The sequence below is a fragment of the Gouania willdenowi genome, chromosome 3 (assembly GCF_900634775.1).
Source record: "Gouania willdenowi chromosome 3, fGouWil2.1, whole genome shotgun sequence".
NCBI lineage: Eukaryota > Metazoa > Chordata > Actinopteri > Blenniiformes > Gobiesocidae > Gouania > Gouania willdenowi.
This window is the reverse complement of record NC_041046.1, coordinates 22,545,662-22,572,568: the sequence shown is the minus strand read 5'-3', so window position 1 is coordinate 22,572,568 and position 26,907 is coordinate 22,545,662. Positions and strand designations below refer to the sequence as shown.

The 26,907-nt window shown below is 40.6% G+C and overlaps 2 protein-coding genes across 5 annotated transcripts in view; one reads left to right on the top strand and one right to left on the bottom strand.

The window, feature by feature from the left end:
* abcb10 (ATP-binding cassette, sub-family B (MDR/TAP), member 10) overlaps window positions 1–9,221 on the bottom strand; it is an 18,413-nt gene extending 9,192 nt beyond the window's left edge. For both annotated transcript variants that reach the window (XR_003672524.1, XM_028434521.1), the window contains exons 1-3: window positions 8,480–9,221; window positions 4,155–4,361; window positions 2,014–2,216 (exon numbers count right to left, since the gene is read on the bottom strand). Coding sequence is in view for 1 of the 2 variants with exons in the window: in XM_028434521.1 (XP_028290322.1) it covers window positions 2,014–2,216; window positions 4,155–4,361; window positions 8,480–8,834 (765 nt within the window). In the remaining variant the exon portion in view is untranslated. The remainder of the gene's footprint in view (window positions 1–2,013; window positions 2,217–4,154; window positions 4,362–8,479) is intronic.
* On the top strand, window positions 8,658–26,907 carry urb2 (URB2 ribosome biogenesis homolog). Of its 3 annotated transcripts, none has more exons than XM_028434509.1 (12): window positions 8,658–8,798; window positions 11,356–11,489; window positions 13,122–13,298; window positions 13,407–14,500; window positions 14,579–14,717; window positions 14,800–17,122; window positions 17,233–17,393; window positions 17,563–17,673; window positions 20,202–20,444; window positions 22,687–22,783; window positions 23,396–23,529; window positions 26,078–26,907. In XM_028434509.1, the coding sequence occupies exons 2-12, from the start codon at window positions 11,364–11,366 to the stop codon at window positions 26,273–26,275; spliced, it is 4,803 nt and encodes a 1,600-aa protein (XP_028290310.1). In that variant the 5' UTR covers window positions 8,658–8,798; window positions 11,356–11,363; the 3' UTR covers window positions 26,276–26,907. The 3 variants fall into 3 exon arrangements, with proteins under 3 accessions (XP_028290310.1, XP_028290291.1, XP_028290301.1); XM_028434490.1 differs by lacking the exon at window positions 8,658–8,798 and adding an exon at window positions 9,637–9,702; XM_028434500.1 differs by lacking the exon at window positions 8,658–8,798 and adding an exon at window positions 9,665–9,750.

Genomic DNA, 26,907 nt, shown 5'->3' with positions numbered 1-26,907 from the left:
ACAAAAAAAAAAACTAAATGAATTGTTCAACAGCAAAGATGGAGAAGTTCTGTTGGATACTTTTCAAAAGGAAGCCAAGAACTGCTGGACATGAACTTTGTGGAGTGTCACTGCTTTGAAATATCAAAATAGACATGTGCAGCTCTTAGAACCCTAGTCTATGTGTCAGTACTGAGGGAATTAACTCATTTAATAATACATTACACCATGGCTCACGTTCAGTACCAGCCAAGCCTCTTGTCGCTAAAAAAAACCCCTGCATTCCTTTAAAAACAAATTATTTGATCAAAGCTGCTGACGTGGGTTTGCATGTTGTCCTTTAGTGGGCCAGAAAACATACATGTGAACATTTGAGTTTCTACATTTACTGTATCATAAGGGTGTGTGTGTGTGTGTGTTGGAGGAACCAATGGTGTATCCTGCCTTGTGCATGAGTAAACTGTGTACTGTGTCACTTGTGCAGGAACGGTGCACAGTGTATTGATCACCTTTGATATCTGACAATAGTCATTCATTTTGGTGATGAACACTGATGTCTAATACTATCCACAAATAGTGATTAACTAGTCTATGACCGACTGATTGTTGCCCTTTAAACCTCTGTGCTGGCATGCTTCTGACAGGTTGCTCAGCCAATGAATTATTGAGAAAAAAAACATTAAAAAAAACACTGCAACAAAGCATTCCTCTGACACAATTAGCCACAGTTTTCCCCATGCCACTGAACAAAAAAAAACCTGTTCAACAGCTACATGCAGTAAAGTACGGGCAATGAGGTAAAAGGAAACTCTCAGCTTCCCACACAGCACCCACACTCGCATTGTGAAAGGAAACACAAAAGCCATCAGGACTTCCCTGTGACAAACAGGTTTCTGGATTGGCTGAAACAATTCATCTTTCTAAGCTTTAAAAGCCTGCACTATGAAGCTGGATACAGTAAGTATATCAGGGATATGTCGCCGTTAGCGGGCTTTGCCAATCAAAACATTCTGCATCAGACAGCCCCCGTCCTACAAAGCAGGATATAAATATGTTCATTTAAGCGAGGTGATTTCAGACAGAATACGTGCGCGCTCCTGAGACAGGTGGAGATTGCAGCGTCAGACCAATCACAAACACAGAGAAATGCGCAGAGCAATTTACTTTACAATTGAGGAATAATTAATTAAAAATATGAAAATTTTAAATCCATAATTCAAACCAAAAACAACACGGTTGCTGCAGAAAAAGCAGGAAGAAAGGAACACAGGCAGGAGGCTTCGGACACTGTTAATGCGTAAAAAAAAGTGAGATTATACTATATATTGATCTATGGGATGATAAATGGACATTTTATTAGACACAGACGTGTTTCTATACAGGTAATCCTCCTCAATTTATCACACACACACTGGGATGAGAGCGCATTGTTTCACTGTAGTATGTTCCTGCTGAGGCTGACACCGTCACTATAGCGTATGAATGAATTAATGAATGAATGATCCGTCCGCGAAACAAAGATCGCCGACACAGGCTTCATCAGCTGACTGTAGATCAGTCCATCGGATGTAAAACTATACCTCTCCTAAAGGATGTCACCGGTAAATTAAAGGATTGCATTTATCCGTTAATAATCTTTCTTTCCTAAATGTAGCTGTCAGATCTGCACCAACCAGGATCTTCTAACAATGGGCAGGTCATTTTCCAAGAGAACTGATTGGTCAGGAGGAGGGACTTTTGTACTCAGATCTTATCCACTTCATAACCTGGTCCTGACCAGGTTGAACAGTTAGCACTGTAATGTGTTGGCCAGTGTCGTAGTACAGGACACGCTGAATAAATCCCAGAAGGTAAGAGGAAATCCAGCTTCGTAATACAGGCCCTAAAAGTCAAATTGTAAAAACATTTGGTTGTTTGTTCGGTTTTTCCCCCAAACGAGCACATTTTGGATGTATTTTGTGAACTTTTACTCTTTGATGTCTCTCTTATAGTGCTTCCATGATGCGGATTGATCCCTCACACACACATACTCACCATCATGCTGACTCCTGCAGCGGCCTGAGCCACGGCTCTCAGCCCGTCTGAAAGGTTGTCAGTGATGGAGCGTCCCACAACAGCTGTGTCGGCTGAGAGGCGGTTTATGAGCTCGCCGGTTCGATTCTTGTCAAAAAATGCCACTTCCTGTTGAAGGATGGAGGAGAAGACAGAGGTGCGGAGATTACGAACTATCTGCTGGCCTGAGGAGAGAAGAAGGAAAAATCAGAAATTAATCATCACCGAATTGTTACTCTGGTTTTTTCCCCATTTTGCTTAAACATGCAGGCAAATGTTGCTTGTGTTTGAGTGATAAACATTTATTTAGTTCAGAAGGGCTTCAGCATCCTACAACACAGATCTGGATCGACAGGTAGGAAAGATGGAGAATTGCTGTAAACGGTTGATAAATAATACACAACAACGTTCTATTTTAGGCAGGCTCTAAAAAGTCTAAAAAACATTCAGAATATGCAACATTTAGTTTAACTAATAAACGTGAAATTTTCTGAAAATACAGCAAGGTCCATACATACTTGGACAGAGACAAACATTTTCTAATTTTAGTTCTGTACAGTACCAAAATTATTTTTAACTCCGATGCAGGTGAAGTGCAGCTTTAATTCAGTGGGTTGAACAAAAAGATTGCGTAAAAATGTGAGGAACTAAAGCCTTTTTTAAATACGACCCCATTTTTTCAGGGGCTCAAAAGTAACTGGACAAACTAAATAACTGAAAATAAAATATTCTTTTCTAATACCTGTATAAAAACCCTTTGTTGCCAATGACTGCCTGAAGTCTTGAACTCATGGATATCCCCAGACGCTGGGTTTCCTCCTTTTTATTGCTCTGCCAGGACTTTACTGCAGCTGCTTTCTGTTGCTGTTTGCCTGTGGGCCTTTCTTTCCAAAGTTTAGTCTTTAACAGGTGAAATGCATGCTCAATCGGGTTGAGATCAGGTGACTGACTTGGCCATTCAAGAATATTCCACTTTTTTGAGTTGATAAAGTCCTGGGCTGCTCTGGCTGTGTGTTTTGGGTGATTGCGTCATTCTAAAGAACCGGCGCCGCCCAATCAAATGTGGCTGGATTTGAGCAGACAGTATGTTTCTGAACACCTCAGAATTCCTCCAACTGGTTCTGTCCTGTGTCACATCTTCAATAAACACCAGTGACCCAGTGCCACTAGCAGCCATGTACTGTATGCCCAAGCCATCACAGATGATGTGGTTTGCGTTGGATCGCGAGCTGTACCTCGCCTTCTTCATACTTTTTTCTTGCTGTTTTCTAGTAAAGGTTGATCTTAGTTTCATCTGTCCAAAGAATGTTGTTCCAGAACTGTACAGACTTTTTTAGATGTTTTTTTTTTTTTTTTTAGCAAAGTCCAATCAAACCTTTTTATTCTCGAGGCTTATGAGTGGCTAGCACCTTGCAGTGAACCCTGCATTTACTCTCATGTAATCTTCTCGTTATGGTAGACCTGGACAATGACACGACAATGCCCTGTTTTCAACTTGGTTGGCTGTTGTGAAGGAGTTTCTCTTCACCATGGAAACTACTCTGTGATCATCCACCACTGTTGTCTTACGTGGACGTCCAGGTCTTTTTGTGTTGCCAAGTTCACCAGTGCTTTCTGTCTTTCTCAGTAACTGTAGATTTTGCTACTCCTAATATTGTAGAAATTTCACGGATGTTTTTTTTTTTTTCTGTTTTCGCAGCTAGAGGATGCCTGCATGGAGAGCTCCTTTGAGAAAAATCTTATGAACACAAGCACCACACCACGAAACAATTCCAGGCCTTTTACACGTTTCATTGGTAATGACATAACAAAAGAATTGCCCACACCTGCTTATGTAATGGCTTTTGAGTTAAGTGTCCAATTACTTGTATTCCCTTTTGAAATAGGATGGCACATGTTAAGGAGCTGAAACTCCTTCTCTCGAATGAAAGCTGAGTCTGCACTTATGTCCATTATATAAATATAATGAAGAGAAGATGGCTACGAGAACTTGTTCCTCCTACGTGCCTTCCCTGAAACAGGAAGTATACATTGCACATGAAGCACATCTGATTGTTATAGGTGTGTCGTATCTAAACCTTTTGTTGACTGTTTGTGTCTTGGCATGTCTGAGCATGGCTCACCTGAGATCTGCATTAGATAAACCCTGGCAGCATTGGCAGCCCCACCACACAGAAACACTCCTGTCAGCATGAGACACAGCGACGTTAGGGATGATGTCATGGTCTCTGTGTCCGCGCCGCTTGTGTAAATAGTGTCGATCACTCTTCCCAGGAAGAAGGGAGCCGACATGGTTACAGCGCTGGAGACGGTCAGGAAGCCCATGGCAGCTGGAGGGGATGAGACAGAGATCTCAGAATAAACGCTTTTAATTATGAAAAAAAAACATCACCACCAGAAAAGTCAACTTTTCAAAAGTCAACAATGATTGTGTAAACTCTAAAAATAAATACTTGTATTACATTTTAACAGTGAGATGTTAAAATGTATCTGTGATGACACACGACAATTATAAAGATACAATCTTTTGGTATAGCAAGTTCAGGTGTTTACGGCAAATGCTCTTCTAATACAAACAAGAACTGAACCCATCAAGTTTTATTAAAAAAACCCACGTATTTATGTTGAGCGTTAGAGACACATTACACACAAAGAGAGGCTTTGATAAACACCATCTAGATGCTGCATTGTTATCCACTACTTGCAAAAAGGTTTAAAGTAACGTCATTATTGAGCTCTTATAATATATGATGAATTCAGAAATTAATAAAAAACCATAAGACTAGTTAAGTGTCTACTGTCTAATAATTTCCTAAACGCTCCCACTGTGGGACCGATCAAGGAATAATTTGAAGAATTAAATCTTAAGTTATTTGTCATTTCACGAGTACAAGGAAATTGAATGCCATCCCTTTGGCATAGAGAAAGATAAATATTTATATACAGTATTTCACAAAAGTGAGTACACCCCTACCATTTCTGCAAATATTTAATGATATCTTTTCATGGGACAACACTGAAGAAATTACACTTTGATACAATGTAAAGTAGTCAGTGTACAGCTTGTATAACAGTGTAAGTTTACTATACCCTCACAATAACTCAACCCACAACCATTAATGTCTAAACCGCTAGCAACAAAAGTGAGTACACCCCTAAGTGAAAACGTCCAAATTGGGCCCAAGGTGTCAATATTTTATGTGGCCACCATTACTTTCCAGCACTGCCTTAACCCTCTTGGGCTTGGAGTTCACCAGAGCTTCACAGGTTGCCACTGGAATCCTCTTCCACTCCTCCATGATGTCATCACGGAGCTGGTGGATGTTAGAGACCTTGCGTTCCTCCATCTTCCGTTTGTGGATGCCCCACAGATGCTTAATAGGGTTTAGGTCTGGAGACATGCTTGGCCACTCCATCACCTTTACCCTCAGCTTCTTTAGCAAGGCAGTGGTCACTTTGGAGGTGTGTTTGGGGTCATGCTCTGCTTCAGTATGTCACAGTACATGTTGGCATTCATGATTCCCTCAATGAACTGTAGCTCCCCAGTGCCAGCCGCACTCATACAGCCCCAGACCATGACACTCCCACCACCATGCTTGACTGTAGGCAAGACACACTTGTCTTTGTACTTCTCACCTGGTTGCCACCACACACACTTGACACCATCTGAACCAAATAAGCTTATCTTGGACTAATCATACCACAGGACATGGTTCCAGTAATCCGTGTTCTTAGTCTGCTTGTCTTCAGCAAAGTGTTTGCTGGCTTTCTTGTGCATCATCTTTAGAAGAGACTTCCCTCTGGGACAACCATGCAGACCAATTTGATGCAGTGTGCGGCGTATTGTCTGAGCACTGACATGCTGACCCCCCCCCCCTCCCCACACACACACACACACCCCACCCCTTCAACCTCTGCAGCAATGCTGGCAGCACTCATACGTCTATTTCCCAAAGACAACCTCTGGATATGACGCTGAGCACGTGCACTCAACATCTTTGGTCGGCCATGGCGAGGCCTATTCTGAATGGAACCTGTCCTGTTAAACCGCTCTATGCTCTTGGCCACAGTGCTGCAGCTCAGTTTCAGGGTGTTGGCAATCTTCTTACAGCCTAGGCCATATTTATGTAGAGCAACAATTCTAGTTTTCAGATCCTGCCATGAGGTGCCACATTGAACTTCCAGTGACCAGTATGAGAGAGTGTGAGAGTGATAACACCAAATTTAACACACATGCTCCGTATTCACACTTGAGACCTTGTAACACTAATGAGTCACATGACACCGGAAAGGGAAAATGGCTAATTGGGACCAATGTGGATATTTTCACTTTGGGTTGTACTCAATTTTGTTGCCAGTGGTTTAGACATTAAGTATTATATACTTCCTCGAAAAAAACATTATTACTAACTATCTATGAAAACTAACTTTTGATTTCCCATACTTAGGAATGGTGGAAAGAAAAGAAAAAACACACAAAGGAGAGATGGTTCAATATGTTGTTCTCTTTCCAGCAACAACGTACCAAAAACACACTGACATTACAAAGCTAATCCTTTTCCAATAAAACGTACCCATTATTTTATCTAGTCACGTGCTTAAAGGTTGTTGTGATGTGTACAGCTGCTAGTCTGCTATGAAAAGTCAAATTATCAGTTGAGACCACGAGACCAAAAGAGTTCACTATCAATCTATCTGCATGACAACAAAGAGAGAGAACAACAGCAGGGCATTGTCACAATACAATAAACTTGCACATGCTGGTGGATGCTGAATATGGGAAAGTTCAGGCTCATATTATCAACTAACAGCACAGCCAAGTCTCTGTTGAACGTCCTTAAAAACCTTCCTTTATTTGCGCTGGGAGGCAGTGTTAATATTTAGAGTGATGGTTCAGTTTAGGACAACTTGCTTTTCATGTTTCTCCCTTAAGTGTGTGTAAGAGGGCTTTCAGGTTCCTTACACACTGTTTAGCTCATGTAAAGTGGTATAGGCTCTAAAGAGCAAGGGTCTTGAACGAATTCCTGGAGAGCCGCAATCCTGTGTCATTCAGATGTCTCCCTTTGGTAGCACGGCTGAGTCTAACAAGGAGGTCCTCAGCCTGTAAAGTCTGATATATAAAGCTTCTTTTGATGCAAGACGATACGTCACATATTCGAAACCTCTGTTTCTAAAGTAGAGCCTGACCGATTGATCGGTGCAGCCAATTAATGGGGTCGATTTTAATTGACATCGGTCAATAGGCTGGCCCATTAATCTACTGATGTATTTTTTTATTTTTTTCTGCATAAGGGTTCTGTGCTGTGCATTCTACATTATAAGCTACCACTTCTGAATCAGCAGTAATAATTACTAAATTACAACACTGGGAGAAGTGCACTACTTCATTGTTTACAATAAAATTTAGCACTTTTGATTAATCCAGGTTTATGGTTTGCAGTTTCAGCAACTTTATTTATTTCGTAAATACAGTTTGGACAAGTTTGCCTTTTTTTGTATTTATCAGTGGATTTACAGTCCTTATGTTGACAGTGTTACTAATTAAAGTTCCTTATTTTAGTTTAATAGTGTTCTGGTTCTTTGTCTTGAATCATATTTTGCATGTTGTAAAAATGTGTGTTCATGTACAGCAGGGGTGTCAAACTCATTTTACTTCAGGGGCCAAATACAGACCAGTTTGGGCCACAGGATTTAGGTGGGAAAAAGAGCTAATTCAACATTAATGTGCCCTGGTTTGCACTTCCACATATAAATGGTAAAGTATGTGAGTATATTAGTCCCTGCAGGATCTTCACTAAAATGTCCCAGATTTTGGGAATTTGGGGAAATTTCGTGGAATTACGAGGAAAATTTGACAGATTTTGGAAAAATTAAGAATTCTTTCAACAATTTGAGATTAAAAATCACTACACCTGTAGTGTAAAATAATCCTACGTGTGAAAGTTTCCTACGGGAGCATGCGCACTCACAGCGTAGTAAATATTTACACATATACGTACAATATTTTGCAACCTTAAATTGTCCTACTATGATAACCCCTAATTCTAACCCTAACCCTAATAATGAAAGGAAAGAGCCAGGTGCTCATGCCCACTGTAGGAAACTTTCACCGTAGGGTTCTTTTACACTACACCGTCATGTGGAACTGGAAAACTGAGCTCAGGAAATATTTTTTGATTTTAATTGAAATCTTCATATTTGAAGAACCTGAGATATCTAAAACTGAATGTTGAAATGTTTTTTCTATCATTCTAACTTTCTTAATGGGGCCAAAATTGATGCTTTAAAGGGACCGATTTGGCCCCCGGGCCTTGAGTTTGACACATGTGATGTACCGTATATACAGTATCACTGTTTTTATACGGACAATACATCGGATATCGAGTATGTGTAAGCCCTAATATCAGCAGACCTGATACAGGTACCTATCAGTGGATCTGGATCCTACCTGCCAGTCTCCATCTCTCAGGCCGGGCCAGGCTGGTGATCCTCCTCACATCCTCCACAGGGACGGAGCTCCGTGTCAGGGCTCTGTCTGAGTCCTCCTGGCTCTTCACTGAGCCCGCTGCTGTGGAGGCTGCTGAGGCTACAGGTGTGTGTGTGTGGAGGCTGATGGTGGATCTGCGGGTCAGCACCGACACTAAAGGTCCAGGTAATCCTGGACTGATCGACAGGGTTCTTCTCCGTAGAGACGCAGACAGGCTTGGCCGGTGGTCCAGCCATAAGGTCCGGGTCTGGGTCAGCCTCAGTTTAGACCAACACACAGGGTGAGTAAAGGTAGACATGCGGATTAAAAGCCGCATTGTCAGGATGGTTATGACAGAAACGTGCTAAATATCAAAGACTGGGAGTCTCGGCGCTGGTCTTAGGTGAACCCTCCAGGTGTAACATGTCAGTGTCCTTACACACAGTCCTCTCAGATGTCCTGCTCCACTTCAGACCGTTATGGACTGTTTAATCTGGCAACCACAGCCGTCTTTATCCCGGGTTATCTCTTATCAGTGAGCTGCTGCCTGTCACTGACATCTGCCGCCTCGGCTGCGTTTGTCAGACGGAGTCTGAACCACAATCTGGTCCAAACACAGCCTGGAACCTGTGGTAAAGGTGACCCTGTTTCGGTTGTATTACACCATTCCAGGTTTTCCTCCTCCTCCTCTTCGACAGGCGCTTCAATGTGTTCGACCATGTGAACAAACTTCCTAGACACAACCAAACAATCACAGATCTAAAAGCTTATGAATCTACACAAATCCCATACATTATAAACATTTTAGGCTGTGTTCAAAATCACGACAAGCTCATCAAAGCGAAACATTTGTCCTCACGTCTGTAAAAGCATTCAGCAACCTAGAAGTTGATCAACAGACAAATCAGACACCATTGGCTGTCTCTTTTCTCTCTTTTTTACAGTCTATGGTCTTTACACACAATCAAGAGATTACAGGGGTTTTACATTCCTAATCATTTGTCACTTTCCGCTTATCTCAGGAAACAGAGCTCAATAAAGTACATCGTTATTTAATCTTATCGTGAGTAGTTATGTTTCTGACATCATCGTGGATGGCTGAGGCGCATCGCGCATGCGCACTTTCAATTTGTTGACTAAATTTACTTCGGGTCTCGATTGGTTTACCCTGGCTCATTGGGTCCGTTTGAAGGCATGAAACACGTGTGAGTAAAAAGTGGATTATTTACTACAATAACCAAACACAAGTGCAGGTAAATAACTCAGAACTAAGGAAGATCCGGTGGGAACTGAGCTGGCTTTTGTCACCTAATACCATGCCTACTATTTAGTAGCTAGCTGCTGTTAGCATCGATCATGTCAATGTGTGCTACAATAAACGCTATCCTGCGTGTAACTTTACTCTTTACAGTAAGTTATTGCTGCGTTTAGTGTATGCAAACTCAACATAGGTCTTTAAGTAGCTTGAGAAGTTAATTCTGTCACAACATTTCTGCTTTGTACAAGCACGCTGTAGCCAGTAAAGCATTGCATATTACATGGTGTCCAGTCAGGGGCGTAGCACCACATTTTGGGCCCTGGGCACAAACCATCTTGTTGGGCCCCTACTGTAAGTTGTGTGCACTTTTTTTTTTTTTTTTTTTTTCTTTCGAAAGTGAAAAGTGCGCCACCTCAAATGCTACTGCATTTTATTTGAACTAGATTTATATTTGAGAAAGTATAAGTATAGAATACACTAATTTGATATTTATAGTGTGTGATGTGTATTTGAAAAATAGTAATAATTAAAAATACAATTTTGATTCTTTATTACCTCCGTGTTTTTTTTTTGTATTTTTTTTACACAATTACTAGACATTATACGTGACCCCATTTTAATTCATGGTGACCCCACAAAGGATTATGACCCTAAGGTTGAAAAAAACTGCAATAACCTAATGACTCCATATGCTTGTATTTTATAAATCTGTTTTACGATATTTTAGTTATTTATTGAATATTGTGTTTGTGACACATTTTTGCTACAATTTAGGGATGGCTGGTAATTTTTTATTTTTTTATTATTTCTTTTTTTGAGGGGTAAATATAGAATATTTAAAATCATGGGGACACTCTGGCCACCCACTTAAAACTTGGTTGCAGCAAAAGTTTGTCTTCAAAATGCTTTTTATTTTTAATGATTCAATTTTAGATTTGACTTGCAAAAGGAGTGTTCCAGCATTGAAATGCACAAGAGTGCATGTAGTTTATTTCAAACAAAATAATATATTGCCTAAAAAAGATGTGTTTAAAGCTTACCTCTGAAAAATTGAGTAAGCAGCAGATTTCCCTGATTTCACCTTCTCTCCCTCTCCTTTTTTTCTTTTTTTGCATTTTTGGCCTGAAAAAACATGCTGTGTATCTCCCACTCCTTGTTACATTTGCAGAAGCACGTGCGTTATACCATTTCCACTGTTTTAAAGGGGGTGGTAATGCCTGATGCAGCATGAATAAATATTTTAGTGCAAAACTGTGATTAACAACCAGCTTATTTTCTCACAGGGCCCATTTCATTCCAATATAAACATTCTAAAAATGTTTAAAATGCATTTTCGTGCATACAGTATATATAAAACACACTTCTGAGCCCCCTTTACCCCCCCAGTCCGAAGACCCTGTGTCCCGTTGATCCAAACGAGCTCATCATTGCACCATTGGTACCATCCTGAAGTGTTGCTACAAGATGTGATGCAGTTCTATTGTTTGACTAGATTTAATTCCTTCACAGACTCAGTGACAGGCTTTTTAGAAACTATCAACCACATATTTTATTTGTTTTATTACTAAACTTCATTTTCTTCTCATCCTTCTACCATCAGGTGATGCCATGGCTGCCATCTACTCAGGTGTCCATCTGAAGCTCAAGAGTCCACAGACTTCATGGGAGGACAAGTTAAAGCTGGCACGGTTTGCCTGGATCTCCTCTCAGTGTCTGCTGCCCAACAAAGAACAGGTACCAAATGAAGCACTTGTTCAGGCTCATATTTGTTTGTATGTTGGTCTACAATTCTACTTTCCTTTTGCCCTGCAGCCTCTTATATCATGATTTGCTCTGTAATTCCATTTTATTTTAACGTTATTCCTTGAATACCTCAAAGTATTTGGCTCCAAATATGTAGACTATGTTACTAAATAAATATACATGATTGATAAGTAATAGCAAAGAAGTTGAAGACCAGATGCAAAATCACCAAACTGGGGTACGTAACAGTTGTAGTGTTTGCCTGTATATTTATGACTCATAGATACCTCTTTTTTACACTTGCAAAATTGCAATATTATTATTATGTACCCCATTACTGATGTATTATATTATTCGAAGTGGCTAGCTGTACCTAGACGTACGGACAACCCCCGGTGCTATTCTTACGTGGCCGATGACGTTACCGGAAGTCATGTGAACATTCCGTACGGACAAGAAATTGTTGAACAAGCAAGAAATTCAAATCCACTTCAAGAGGAATCTAAGTATCAATAGCAAACAGAAGTACTGGTCAATGAGGGGTGCTACGTATGATTACAACAATTAATAAATACGTATCATGTCCGTGACAAACTTTAAGAATCTACATATTAATAGCAAACATAAGTACAAGTATGTAGTGTCTTAGTCACGTAACCCATCACATTACCTAAACTGGCCAATGAGGGGCGCTACGTACGGGTAGAATGTCGGTATATTGATAAGTCTACTTGCGGATAGCCACTGCCTATATGATTTATTTGAAGAATAACTGTGAGGTGGTTACTAAGAACTGTCAAATCAAACGTTACAAAGTGTAATACAATTATCTAGTAAAGAATTACTCATTCACTTCATGTTCAGTGTTTCTCATAGGATCAGATTTTATTTGTGGTGGTGGGTTTCACGGGCGGGTGCACGTGCAAAAAAGAAGGAAAATCAAGGAGTTAGAAATAAACCCGAATGAACATAAATACATTTAAATAAGACAATAAATAAAAATTAAATTTTCTTAAATAAAAAACTTAAATGAAATAATAATAGTGATAATGAGGTAGGTAACTTAATTGCCTAACCAGCAGCAGCAGCTTGACATGCGTTAAGTGGTTAGCCTGTTGGCCAACACTACTAACAAAATTAGTTAATGTTTATGCACGTTTAGTTTCCAGCTACATTTATATAGACACAGGTTAATATAACATGAGTTAGAACTGTTTAAACTTCTAGACTTGTTTGCCCACAAATTAAGTAGCAATGCACCGAAAAAAAAATTCTTGGCGGAAACTGAAAATGAGAAAACATCGCGTTGACTGCGATGTTTGGTCGCGTCATCACAACATCCTGTTTCTGCTGAGTTGTTTTGGTAGGAAAATGTAGTTTTGGGCCTTTTCTCCCGCTTCTGCAATATCGTGTTCTTCTCTGGCAGACCAATTGCCTTATGAAGCATGTCTTTTTCTTTGGTTTTATTGGCGATGTATACCACCACCAAATGCACAGGGGTTGTAATGACATTCTATCATCATAAAGCGAGAAGGACAAACAGCGGCAAAATCTATTTGTGGAAGGCTGCCACAAATTAATGAATGTATGGGAAATACTGATGTTTTAATTTTGCATGTGCAGGTGCTGTTGGACTGGTGCACTCACGCCCTCACACTTCAGCACAACAAAAAGGTGGAGTTTTCTCAGGAGGTTTTGGACGGCCTGTGGTGTTACCTGGACGATGTTCTCCACAGCCGAAAGCTGCAGTCTGCTCTTAAGCAGGGAAAGGCCATCACGCTGAGGCTCAACATGGCTCAGGTGCATCAAACAACTTATTTAAACCTGCGGTTTTGACTAACTATGATCATTGTGAAAGTCAATCCAATTGATATTTGGAGGTTAAACGCTTTCTTCTGTTTCTTTTAGTTGCTGCTCCACTGCCTGCAGGAGTGCACACGTGTTTGCTCCAAGTCGTCAGTGTGTGTGTCCACCGTGTTGAGTGTTTGTGGTGGTGTTCTCTCCTCTGCTGCACTCTCATCTGTTTTTACCACCAAATATGAACTAATAGTTGACCTGCTGGCCAAGTTCTGCTTGTTGGCCTGTCAAGAGCTGCAGCAACCGTCGCCTACACAGTCATTCCTGTCTCAAGATGACCAAATGTCAGAGTTCCTTCATACTGATCCTGCTTCTCCATTAGAGATTTCCCCAACTGACAGCAAACCACAACAGACAGATGGAGATCTTTCATCAAAGCCAAAGGAAAAAAGCCATCCTACTAAACTATTTGAAGTGTTGCTTCAAGTGCTGTCGTGTTATTTATCAGTCCAGCGCCAACAAGCTAACCCTAACAGAGTCTTTGCTTTGGTTACCAACCAGCTAATACAGCCGTTAGTGCTGCTACGACACTTGCTGACCTTGGGGGATTGGACTGCCTCAGGCCTGCGTCTCCATCAACAGCTGAACAGAGACGTCCGAACAAAGATTGACTCTGTCATTCTCTCAGCTCTTTTTTCCTCTGAGCTGCTCCCCCTCTACAAAGAGGAACTCCTTCCATCTAAGGGGGATTCAGGAAAGCGTGGTGCAGGGACTGCCAAAGGGACTATAAAGCCAGTCAGTTCTACTCTGGGTAAACTGGGTGCCCAGGGATACTGTGACCCATCCCTGCACTATTCTGTGAAGTCCACCACGCTACCTGTGCTCTTTAAGTTTTTTCTGGAAAGATTCGCCAAAGCAAGAGGAGAACCTGAAGAGGAGCTGCGTTTGCTGTGTTTCTATTACCTCTCCAAGCTGGTCACGGCTTTAGATCTTCATCTGGAGGGAGGTTTGATCACTCTCTCTGAAAAAGAACCAACAGCCCCACAGAGCTGGAGTCTAGCTTTATTAGCTGTGGAGTCTTTGCTGAGTCAGCCTCTGTTTGCTGATGTCTATAATATAGCTGCAGATAGGATAAGACACAGAGACGTGCAACTTAACTTTTACAGAGCTTTGACTAAAGTGCTCCTGAACGAGCCCCAGCAAAGGTAATAACATCTGAGTTTAACACTTCAGTGAGTTCTGTCATGTTATTGGTGCTTCACACATTCTGTCCTGTCTTCCAGCATTCCATCATGGTATCGCTGTTTAAAGGTGCTTGTAAGTCTCAATCATCTGATTGTAGAACCTGAACTGGACCAGCTCTTATCATCTGGATGGGTTAATGCTGACTGCATGGAAGCACGGGTGCTGCGGGCCAGACAGGTTCCTTTCATTCAGTAATTTTTTTTACTATTGGATTGCTATGCAGAGGAACGGCTACATTATAGATAATTTTTCCCCACAGGCCCTTGTCTGCTGCCTCCTCCAAACCTACACAAAGCTCCGTCAGATGCCTCGTCTCTTCTCTGAGCTCCTGTCTGTCGTCTGTCAGCCAGCTCTGGATGAGCTTCGACCTCCTCTGTTGCCAAAAGGCATTTCAGATGCAATCACCTCTTGTCTTTTGGACCTCCCTCCATCCCAAGGCCTGGAGATTTGCTCATTAGTCTTAGACAGCATCAGGAACTTTGTACTACCTGACCTGGTGAAGGAAGAAAAAACGATGGAGATTAATGGAGAGACAGGATCAGAGAAAGAAGATGCATCTCTGAAACTTTTTTCACTCAGTTTGCTTATTCACACTGTTTTATTTGGTTTGAGGACTTTAGATAGTTCCTCTCCCGTTCCCTTACTGAGGCAGAGTCAAAGCCTGATGGAGAAGATGCATCAGTTGGTTCAGGACTTATTTCACCTGTTTACAGCAGAGAAGCCTAAACATTTAAGTTCAGGTGAACATACAAAAGCAGAAGACTTAGAGTTTCAAACAGGAGTATCATGGGAACAGAGGACTCAGGAGGCAGCCCTACTGCTCAGGTACACCTGGGTGGAGGTGGACATTCTCTACCACATGCACTGCAGCAAGTACACTTCTCCCAGCTCAGCCAATGGTGTAGCTGGGATTGAAAACCAAACTTCTCCTCCTTTAACCCAAATAGATAGACTTTTATTGGGTGAAATTTTACCGGCACGCCTCCATCCCTCCTCCCCGTCCTGCAGTCCCCTGAGCTGTTATCTGCTCAAACTCCTGACTTTACAGCTGATGAAGCAGGTTATGTGTGACAGCCACTCTCTCACTGAGCCTGCCACTGCATCAGTACTCAACAGAGCTGCTCAGTTTGTTGTAGGTAGGCCTGAATTTGAGGCTGGTTTGGATGGAGATCGGAGGTGGGACAAAATGATAGGAAGCGTTAATGTCACATCTTACCTCGTCTCGCATTTGCATCTCGTCACATCAAACTTGCCTTTGATTGTTCCCCATTTGAGTACAGAAGATGTGGACTGCATTGCTCATGTTCTTGTTTGTGTGCTGCTGAGAAAGGAGAAAGAAAGGCTGCCTGACAGCCTCACTTTGTCTTCCATAGCTTCAGATCTTCTTCAAAGCCCAGTTTTTGCTGAAATGCCTTCGCTGGTGTCTGCAACAGTTCAATCACTGACCCAGAGGATCATTGATGTACTGAAAGCTGCCTCCATAGTCAGAGCTTCTCCCTCCCTCCTCATGTTCCAGGAGATAAAAGGCAGTCAACCTCTGTCCACCACACAGGTGAGGAAAGAAACCTTAGTTCAAGATTTACTGGCCTCTTCAGGAACTGGAGAAGTGTCTGTTCTGCTACCTGGTACTCAAATTAACGAGTTAGTGGAGATACTTGGAGTCGTAACTCGGCTACACCCAGATGGGATGAGCTCAGAGGATGTGTCTTCCCTTTTCATTCTCCTTTTTTTCGTGCTTGCCTCCGCTCAGCCTCAGGAGAAGGCCGCGGTACCTTCTGACGCTGTAGGTAGTGCTATGTTCCTCACAAAGCTGCTCAGGACTCTGGCTTATCTTGTAGAGAGTAGAAACTTCCTGAGTGTCTTTAGGTTCATGCAGGGGAGCACACTGCTGCAGTCGGCTGTGTCATCGCTCCTCTGGCACAGCGACTGTGAGAGGCTTCAGTTCACATGCAGCACAGAGTGGTCGGGTTTAATCAAAGCCTTCCAAGGCTTCATAAAGTCTTCCACCCAGTTGATTATATTCAGAAATAGCTGTGTGCGACTTAATCTGGATCAGTTTACTTCTTTTCTCATAAGTAGAGAAGGTTCTAAATGCTCCTTGTCTTCTGATCACCTTCTGCTGGCATCTTTGACATCATTCTGTGAGGCCATGATCTCAAGCTTGGGTAGAAGCAAGCAGATGGATCAGACTTTACCTGAAATGCTCACCAGGTTGTCTGCTTCACTGGGGCCAAAAATCGAGTCCATCCTTAAGCCTCAGACTGTCCTCTCCTCTGACACTGTCCTCAGTCAGGCCTTCATAGTTAAAGTAGTTACAGTCATGCTGCACTGTGAGCTGTCCACCCAGCCCAAGGAGACCGAGGACGAGCAATGCATCTCCCTCACACACATGAATATCTATCAGGGTGTCTGTCAGCAGGTCCTCAAAGAAATCAACTCTGCCCAAAGACCCATGGACTTCGTGGTGTCTTCTCTCAACTTTCTGTCAGTTTTTTATAAAGCAGCAGGGATGTCCAAGAGGAAGACGGAGCATGATAAGCTGTACACACAGATGCTGCAGAGCATGCACAGACTGCTGTCAGGTTAGTAAAAATGAATCAAACTGTTTGGGCCACAGAATTATTAATTCAGAGTATATCTGAAGACATTTCTCACAACATTTCTGTTTTCTTTTTGCTGTGATTGCTTTCAGCTTCTTGGCTGTCATCCACTGATGTCAATGAGCTGCAGCCTGCTGTGCAGGAGCTGCTACGCCACCTGGTGGAGAAAAGTACATCAGATGAGTTTAACATGTTGCTGCTGCTGATCAAAGAACAGCTGGACATCATCAAGCTGAGGGCAGGAAACAGCAGGGTGAGGCTCAGCTTGATCATGAGTTGTTATTGTTGTTATTCATATTGAAGTCAAAACCTTTTTCCTCCTAAGGTTCATGATGTTTTAGATTCTAGTTGGTGTTCTAGAGTGGGGGGATGTATTGGACGCCTAAATGTGGTCACTCTTTTAACAACTATGTGTTCTCCAGGAGGTGTTATCTGCAGTCATCATCATTAGGCTGCTGTCCTGTTGTCAGCTACCTGAGAGCTGCTCCAAAGCTCTGTGGCTCATTGCACCTCAGATGTTATCTGCAATGGTGGTGAGAAAAACAATTTCTCGCTCTCTCTCTCTCACTCTCTTTCACACACACACACACACACACACACACACACACACACTGGGTGTTACAATGCTGAAAGCAGCAGGCTTCAGTGAGGAAATGGACCTTAGTGAATCTGTATTGTCTGTCATTTCAGTGGGCTCGTGCTTTGTGTTAATTTTAATCAAATCTGATATTTTGACTGTCCACATTTATAGGTCACCCCAGGGAGTTTTTCCCTGAACCATTACTTTTTTTTTCTGTGTGTTTTGTGTAAACTGGCATTGATAGTTACAGATATAGTTACAGTAATGATGCATTGGATTTTACTCCTTGCATTGGACACTCAAAGCACTTTTACTATGATGAGCATTGTTCTTTCACTCCACATACGGTGGTGGAAAGCTACTATTGTAGCCACAGCTGCCTTGGGGCAGAATGACAGAAGCAAGGCTCTCATAGTGCGCCATCAGTCCCTCTGACCGCCACAAACACTCACTCACACACCATATCACACTAGGCAATGTGGGTGAAGTGTCTTGCCCAAGGACACAACGACAATGACTTGAATAGAGTGGGATTCGAAACCTCGACCCTTCGTTATTGGACGATCCACTCTACTACTGAGCCGCAGTCACCAATCAGAACCACAGCCTAGATTTATTAGCAAGGTGTTTTACTCAGATAAACCCCTGCCCACCTTACAATAAGGAACTCTGTGGGGAGTACAGATAGAAACGAGTGTTACATTCACTGATATGCATTGTCCCTTACAAATAAACAAACTGAATTGAAAAATAATGAAATCTTATTTGGTCCTATGACTGTCTTGGATAAGGTGGTGTTGCTTTGTTCAAAGGGAAACACGCATTTGGATTTCTTGAAAGAAATATACAAATTAAGTTATTTCTAAGTCTCTAGCTAATTTGTAGGTTTATGTACTTTTGGCAACAACCACCATTGGCCAGCTGCAGTAACTTCAGGGTCCACTTTTTGTCTTCCTGTTGTTGCTATTTCCTTTCTTTTGTCATCGTCTTGTTTTTAGTAAATTAGCCATTTGTGGGTTACTTGAAGATTTGAGTGTTCCTTAAGCTTTAGGTCCTCTATTTGTAGCTCTTACCCAGGGTTTCCACTGGATACGTCTCCGCTGCGCCACGGCACCGATCTGGTTTTTCCCCCCGTCTGCCGTCCGCTAATCCCCACTGGTTGCGTTTTGAGTGCTCTCCGGTTGAACGACTGTGACGTCATGAGACAGAGCAGTTCTCACGATATTTATATAATTGCGCGAGAACGCAGTTAAATGTATGTGTTATAAATGCAACAATAAACAGTTAAACAGGTCAGTGTTCCTAACAAAGGAGAACAAGAAGGTTGGACTCTGGTTTTGTCATTGCCACATTTTTTAGCAACCGCCAACAGAGAAGACCTAAAACTGCACCAGTAAAACATGAACTAAATCAAAATTGCTGCAGTTTACAGTGCAGTTACAGTATGAGAGGAATCAATATAGTGGATGTGATTTTGTTTTTACTCATTATGAGGTTTTGGTGATGTATTTACTTGAACTATAATTTGATGTGTTTTATTTTGAAAAGTAACCCGATATTTTATTGCGGAGTACGTGCTTAATTTCCTGTTTAGCTTCATTTGCTCTGTGCCGATTGATGCGTCATGCTCTGGTGTCCGCCAGAAATAGAAGCCCTGCGTATATCTGGCGGAGGGCACCGGACTACCGCAACTGGGAAGGAGCAGACACGCACCGCAGCGGACCCGGTGGAAATTAACTCATAGAATAAAGTGGAAACAGTGACGTTACGCGGTGGAGTCGCATCCAGTGGAAATTGCTGTCACTCTCTTGTTATTACTTTATAGTGACTGTCCCATGGGTTAAATTTCAACTTTCTTTGCACATATTAATTCAGAAGAACAAGGCTGTTCATCTGCAGTTTCAGTTCAAAGCCATTTGAAAAAATTTTTTCTACTGCATCGCTTTTGCATTTCTTTTGTTAAAATATAAAGAAATGACAGAAATGGAATTTTGTTGAGGCAGTAAATTCAAAGAAATGATTAAACTTGGATTTACTGTGTTGACACAAGCAGAGCCATGCTGACAGTACATAACAGCACTGACGTTGGCTATAATTAGCTTTTTTTGCTTCAGCTATCAGCAGGTGATGATCTGTTATAGCGCCAGGATTTTTTTGCTGAGTCTCATTCAACAGACTATCTGAATGCATTTTTACCCACACCTACACTGATTTATTATTGGATGCTGGTAGATGTGATATTTATTTACTGTAGGTATTTTGTGGCATCCCAATAAAATATATTCTTAATTTATTTGAAATACAGCCCTTTATCACTGTATCATGTAACTGCTGTTGTTGCTTTCTTGGATTCTTTCTAATTTTGTGTTTGCAATCAATCTACTTCAACCTTCTAAGATGTTTGAGTGTGTGGTTAGGACACAGGAATATGTCTGTACGGGCCAATTGTCTGACATTTGCTCAACATCTGCTCTCTTTTAGTTTCTAGTAAGGTCTTCGAGTCTGGATATCTCCCTGACCCTCTCCTTCACTGTTCCCACGGTGACAACATTGACTTCACTGCTACGTCAAGGAGAGGGGCTCATCACTAACCCTCACCATGTGGTTGTGGTTCTGGGGGCGCTCCAATCGGTGCCCCTCGAAAACTTAACACCACTCGTCTATCAGTCCACGTTTGTGGCTGTTCACGAGGCACTGTTTGCCATCATCCAGTGTCACCCTCAGGTAGGAAGAGATGTTTAAATTAACTGGATGTGATAAAAATTGTAATTGGGTGGAATATACTGAAAACACTCATGTGAACTACATGACATTTAGCTGGCAAGTAAAAAGATACTGTGGCTTTCTACAGAAACATGAATGTGATGTTTTTTTGTCACAAATTAGTGCAATGCAAACAGGTTCTTATTTAGACATGTGCTACAAAAACTTTAAATGACTAATATAAAATGTTGAAAAGGGGGACAAATGTGACCTCCTAATCTGCTAAAGTTGAAAAACTATAGTTTTTTGCCACATGAGAAGACTGAGGCCACTTAAAGTAGGGTGTTCACATTTCTGTGGATTTTCTAAAGTAGATTTGTTCATAGAAAGCAGTTCCACGTGTTGGATAGCTGCACCAAGTGAAAATGGCAATGAACTGGCTAACTGAGATGTTGCTATTAATTGTGGTTGGCAGAAGAAGAGCATGGGGGCAGTGAAGAGGGGCAGAAGCACTTTTACTGTGAGAAGCAAAGTGAACAGAAGTGATCAACAGAGAACGGATTGAGTGTTCTCATATGGAGTGAGTTTTAGTCAAAGGAAACCAGTACATGCCAACCAAAGCCAGTGACATAATTCCTGATTCATTTATATTCAGTGTGTGCCTCCATGCCCTGTACTGTCTGCTGAGAGCAGGGGGAGGCTGTGTAGACAAGGTACTGACATGCTGCTCTGGGCTGAGTCCAACTGTGAGCTTATGGCTTGTGAAAGTGATGCAAGTGACGAACATTTTAGGATTGTTTTGACTCTAAAGTCTGTTTTCAAAGTCTCTGTAGTTTGTATGAATCATAACTAATAAATATGTAATAGGGCAGCAATACATGAAATGAGCATCAAAGACTTGACCCTCTTCAATCAATCAATCAATCAATGTTTATTTATAAAAAGTGCTTTTCATACAAATAGATGCAGCTCAAAGTGCTTTTACATAGTTAAGAAAACACCCACCCCGTACAAACCCCATCCACCACACACAAGTTAAAATAAGGACAATGGCACATGGCTGGGTACAGAGGATCTAGTTAAGGAGACATCACAAGGAGCCGTCTGCACCAGGAGCAGGACACAGACCATGGGTACAGGACACTGAGTCAGAGCCCCCAGCACAGCAAAACAACAGAAACTATTCACCATCACTGAGGGCCACAATGCAGCATTACTGCAGCTACAGTCCATCACAGCCCCTAGTGCAGAGGGCCCCCTCTGATGAAGCACTGGGATAGTAATCTTAAAGATAAACCTAAAAACTATTAAATAAAAATAAAAAAACAACAAAAAAAAATCCTAAAACTATAAAAAAAAAAATAACAATCCTAAAACTATAAAAACATAAAAAATAATCTTAAAACTATATTAAAATCATCTTGTTTGTAATGTCTCTCTGCTCCAAATGTATGGATTAGCTTGTCATCAGGCCTTCATCAGAGCTGTCTGATTGTCCCTTCAGCAGACTTGGGTTACACGTTGTTGGAGCAGGATAGCGGCTCTCTAGGACCAGTGATGAGGAACCCTGTATTAAGTGATCTAATTTGAAATAGTGCAGACATGTTTTCTGCTAAAGGTATAAGAAAAAAATCAATTTGGTGATATATCATCATATTTCATATTTATCAAAGCGATCCAGAAAAATTCCAAGTAAGTTTTTCAAATTGATTAATGATAAAACCATTTAGATGTGTGAACATATCCATAGCACATAAACGCCCAGTCACTAGGTGTCAGTGAAGTTGAAGTAACTCACTCCTCAATGCATCTTAGCTTGGAAGTTGATTGCGCTTCATTTTCATGAAGCATAAAGCATATAGATGTATGTGGTTTTTTTTTTTTTAAAGACTTTCAGAACTTATCAGAATTTATTGTAGAAGCAAAAATTTAACTGTTTTGAAAAATGTAATTTCACAGTTTGATAAACATACCACTTGTTTTTGATATTTGTACTTGAATTACAGTTAGTTACCATTTACTTGTTACAAGTTTTGAAAAAATGAAATATATTTTATATAATTTTGTACTTATAAAGGAGAAATCTGTATTATTATATTGGGATATATCGTATTGTGACATGAAAATCATGAATCGTATCGCCGGATTCATAACAATGCACTCCCCTATTTTCTGCCCGTCTTAATCCTGTTGAGCAGTTTTATTCGTACAGATGTTTTTCTTCCATATAGTACAAAAAAAGTATATATATTTTTTTGTTTAGGTAATGTTAAACGCTGCTGCGCCATTCTTGAATGTCTTCCATCGGCTTGTGGCTTCCATCATGCAGGAGGGACGGCAAAGAGGAGACCTGGGGACAGGTATCACACTTTGAATCATTACACTGTACTTTTGTATTAGAGCAGACATCAGTGAGGCAGTAAAAGTATTGGATTAAAAAAACTCTTCATCGATGCACTGTTTGGTTTCACTTCAACGTTTTCTCAATAAAAAGCTTTATGTTGAGAGAGAGAGCAGCAGGAAAGCTGATCAGGATGAGAGATGAGGTTCATTTCTCTTAAAAGAACTCTTTGTAATAGATGAGCAAATGCTCTCGTATCCAGGTCTGGCTCATGGGTTGACTGCTGCCAAACAACAACCGTGCTTTTTCTAAACAAATTACTTTGTGCCTAATCATATTTTGACTGTTAGGTGTCTCAGCTCTCCTTGACGCAGAACAATATAAAAAGCTAATTACAGCTTTTAGTCACTTTTTGAATTAAATTCACAGGATGTTTTCTGGATGTCTTGTCAGTCGGCATAGAAACAATTCTCTAAATACTGTGCAGTTGTTGTGAAGCTGAATACATTTTTGGCTGCGTGTGTGCGTGTGTTTAAACTAAGAGGCAATAACGGAGCAGCTGCTCCAAAAGCATGAATGATCTGGTACATACAGTAACAGCATGGTAAACACTGCTTTGTGTCTTCTCAAGGTCAGAACAGCGATGTGTATTTGCAGTGTGCTCGGCTGTTAGAGAGGATGTACTCTCACATTGCTGCTTCAGCTGAGAGCCTCACCAAGCTGTCCACCTTCATGGTGGCTCAGTATGTGACCGAGTTGCAGAAGGTAAACACACACACACACACAGAGAAAGTGAGTCACACATGCCCAGATAGGTAGCAGCTCACAGAGATCCTTTGATGCAGCCCAGTTTGCCTGATGGTAACAGATCTGAGTGATGATGACGACGACTCTCAGAGGAACAGTTTGGTAACTCTGTCATTGTCCAAACAGAAGCTGCTCTCACATCTTAGGTCTAGGATTACTTTAAATTTATGTGCTGGAGAAAAGCTCAAAGCTGGATGTTCCTCCATTACAGTGAGTCACGTCTGGCTCCTGAGTGTGGTTTGTTTCTGCTGCAAGACTGGATTCAAGGTGACGCCTGCTGAGTCGGCAGTTTCCAGCTGAGTTACACACTTATGAGAGACTCCAGATCCAAACTGTCTGACTGACTGACAAACAGACAGAAAGGAGGGGAAAAGTGTGCTGGATTCTTTTAAAAAAACATACATCTTTAAATTACCTATCCATTGTGACACTGAATGTGTTTTTCAGCAGGCAGATATTTGTGTTACATTTTAAATAATCAAGTGTCACTTTATATTAAACACGACAAACTGATGTGCCTCTCGGGGGATTTAACTAATACCTTGATTATGCTAACTAGCTACTCAATACTCACTATACATATTTACTCACAATTCTCTCAGTCTAATCTACATGCAATAAATGGCAGAGTTGACAGGTGTTTGTTTTTAATGAGAGGGGCGGGGCCAACAGTGAGGGCTCATGATGTAATTAGCCACCAAAACGTCACAAACCACCATTGTCAGCAATAGCAACATTTTGATCATACCGTTATAGCTGGGTTTCAACCCATAGAGCAGGGTTCTGGAGCCTGTGGCTCTGGAGCCTAATGTGGCTCTTTGACTCTTTTGCAATGGCTCCCTATAGATTTAAAAAAAACTATTGAAATAAATAGTTGTTTGTTTTTTTTTTTACAGAGACTATTAATGATTAACGACAAATAAAATCAAGATATAACTTAACTTAAAATAAACTACTTCACCTCCTGCCACATCTACAGACCATCAACTTTCCTGCACCTGTGGCTAACCTTAAGTTTTAAATCCCTGGTAAGATAACTAAACCAATAAAAACACTATTCTGGAAGAAAATAGAGATTTTAATTGTGGGAACAGATTCATTTAACCACCAATGTGTAGGTTAAATGTTTTATGTGTGGCATGAAATGAGCGATTAGCATGTGTTGATCACATGATCATGTGTTATCAAATTCAAGTTACTTTTTGTAGCCTTTCAAATACATTAACTAAAAAAAATCTTCTTCATATAACATTGTGTTTATGCAACGATGCTAGATACTGTTTTGATTCTTGATTTAAACTGTTTTGAAGTTGCCATTTACATGATCAATTTAAATCAAATCAAATTAAATCAAACGTTATTCTATATAATTTTAACTGTATAGAATTTAATTCACTGTATTGTCTTCATTGAGAGTGTATTTTTTTGGCTCCAGGAGGACTTTAATCCAGGTGAGATGAGGTTAAATGGTTTCTTTGAGAGTAAAGCTTGCAGACCCCTGATGTAGAGGGAAGTCACTCTAACATTTTAACATCAAAATATACCAAAAGTTTATATTTTTACTAAAATGTCAAGAGTTGGATCAACACCAATCAACAATAATACTTTATACCATATACATTGGTTTTTAGCAGAATGTAGTTAGTTCAGCTAGTTCTTAGGGGAACTCCAAATGAGTCGAGTCACCTTTAGAACAAGCTTAAAAAATCACAGCAACTTGGGCTTCGCCAGATGTTTGTCACAGTAGTTAAGATGCATTTCAAACCAATAATGAAATATAAATATAAACAAGCCTTTTTTATTCAAACAGAACATATTTCTTTTATTAAAGCTATTTTAATGAAAGGTTTACCGTAATAACAGTTTTTAGACAAAATCACTTGGATGGCCTCAATCTTACAGTTAATTACATCTAAAAATTGCAGTTATACTCGTCACTTTATTTTGTTTATCTGACACCTGATACTGATAACATTCAGAAGAATACAACCATTTTAAGGTTAAAAAGCAATGTTTTACTTTATTGTCAGTTTTGTTTTAGAGCTTAGAATGATTTGGCTTAATAATTACCAGTCATATTTAGCCTGCAGGTCATTGTTTTTATAGAAACCCTGACTTGGAAACAAACCTTTCCATAAAGGTCCAAATATGGAAGAAAAAAAATGTGAAGGTGCTGTACTTGTGCACATGAATGTGCATGTGTGTGCTGGGTCTCTATGCAACATTAGTGTTGAAAGACAACGGGATATATTTTACCAGTTAGCATCTTTTGTGTTGGGCTCTCCCTGTGATCTGTAGCATGTTGTCATACTTGGGTTAGAGTCAGCCAGAAAATTGTGTGTGTGTGTGTGTGTGCGCGTGGCAGAAAGGAACGCCAAACAAAGCCTGTGATGCCTCTTTTTTTTTTTTCATGCAAGGCAGAAACGCGATTCAATAGTTTAGCGATGTGCTCAGCTTTTTCTACTTTCCGTTTTTTATTTTACTGTTTTTTTTTTTATCTCTAAAGGTTACTCTGCGACCGGATGTGAAGCTGCATCTAACTGAGGGAATCTATGGAATATTGGACCTGTGTAAAGAGCAGGACATCAAGTTCTTGATGGCTGGGCTGCAGATTGGAGTGAGGGAGGTGTTCAATGAGCTATACAGCAGCTACACCCACTATCACAAAGCACAGAGGCAGGGGGAGGATAAGTACACAGTTTGATCCCATGGGAGAGAAGAAAAACCTCCAGTTTCTGCTTTCAGTTAGTTTAAACCTTTGTCTCTCTAGTTTCTGCTTATTGATTGAAAATAAGACGTAACAGCTTGTGGAGCCCACAGAATGTAGACGGTGTGTAAACAGTTATTCCTGCAGGATTTGCTTTTTCTACTATACTGGTATGTTTTTATTTAAAAATCACTGTAATGAACAGCACTAAACAAAACTTCTACTACAGGCACATTTTCAAGAAACAAAGGTTGTTAAACACATTGAACAAATCGTTAAATATTTACTAAAGATTTAAAAAGGTCGAGCTTATTTGATTTTGCAAATGTCTTTTACAAACTGTATTTTTCTGTAAAAATGACTATTATAATCTGTAACATCCATAATTAAAGCAGGATGTAAGCATCTATGGTGGGCTAAAATCTGAAGCTGTGTAAAACTGTAGACTCTGCTCCCGATGGGCTGCTGTCCTGCACATTTCACATATTCCTGCAATAAAAATCCTAATTTTAGGAGAATATTTTAAATAAACATTATTTTATTCCTTGGATTTAAATTGTGTCATAGAACAGATCAATTTAAAACCTGCTGGCTCACCTTTGATGTAAAATATTCTTTGTAATTGTTAT

Bases quoted from the DNA above. Each gene is read 5' to 3' on its own strand.
- urb2 (XM_028434509.1), top strand. From the start codon at position 11,364: ATGGCTGCCATCTACTCAGGTGTCCATCTGAAGCTCAAGAGTCCACAG. The intron at 13,299-13,406 runs GTGCATCAAACA...TGTTTCTTTTAG, and splicing joins TGAGGCTCAACATGGCTCAG to TTGCTGCTCCACTGCCTGCA. The intron at 22,784-23,395 runs GTATCACACTTT...TGTCTTCTCAAG, and splicing joins AAGAGGAGACCTGGGGACAG to GTCAGAACAGCGATGTGTAT.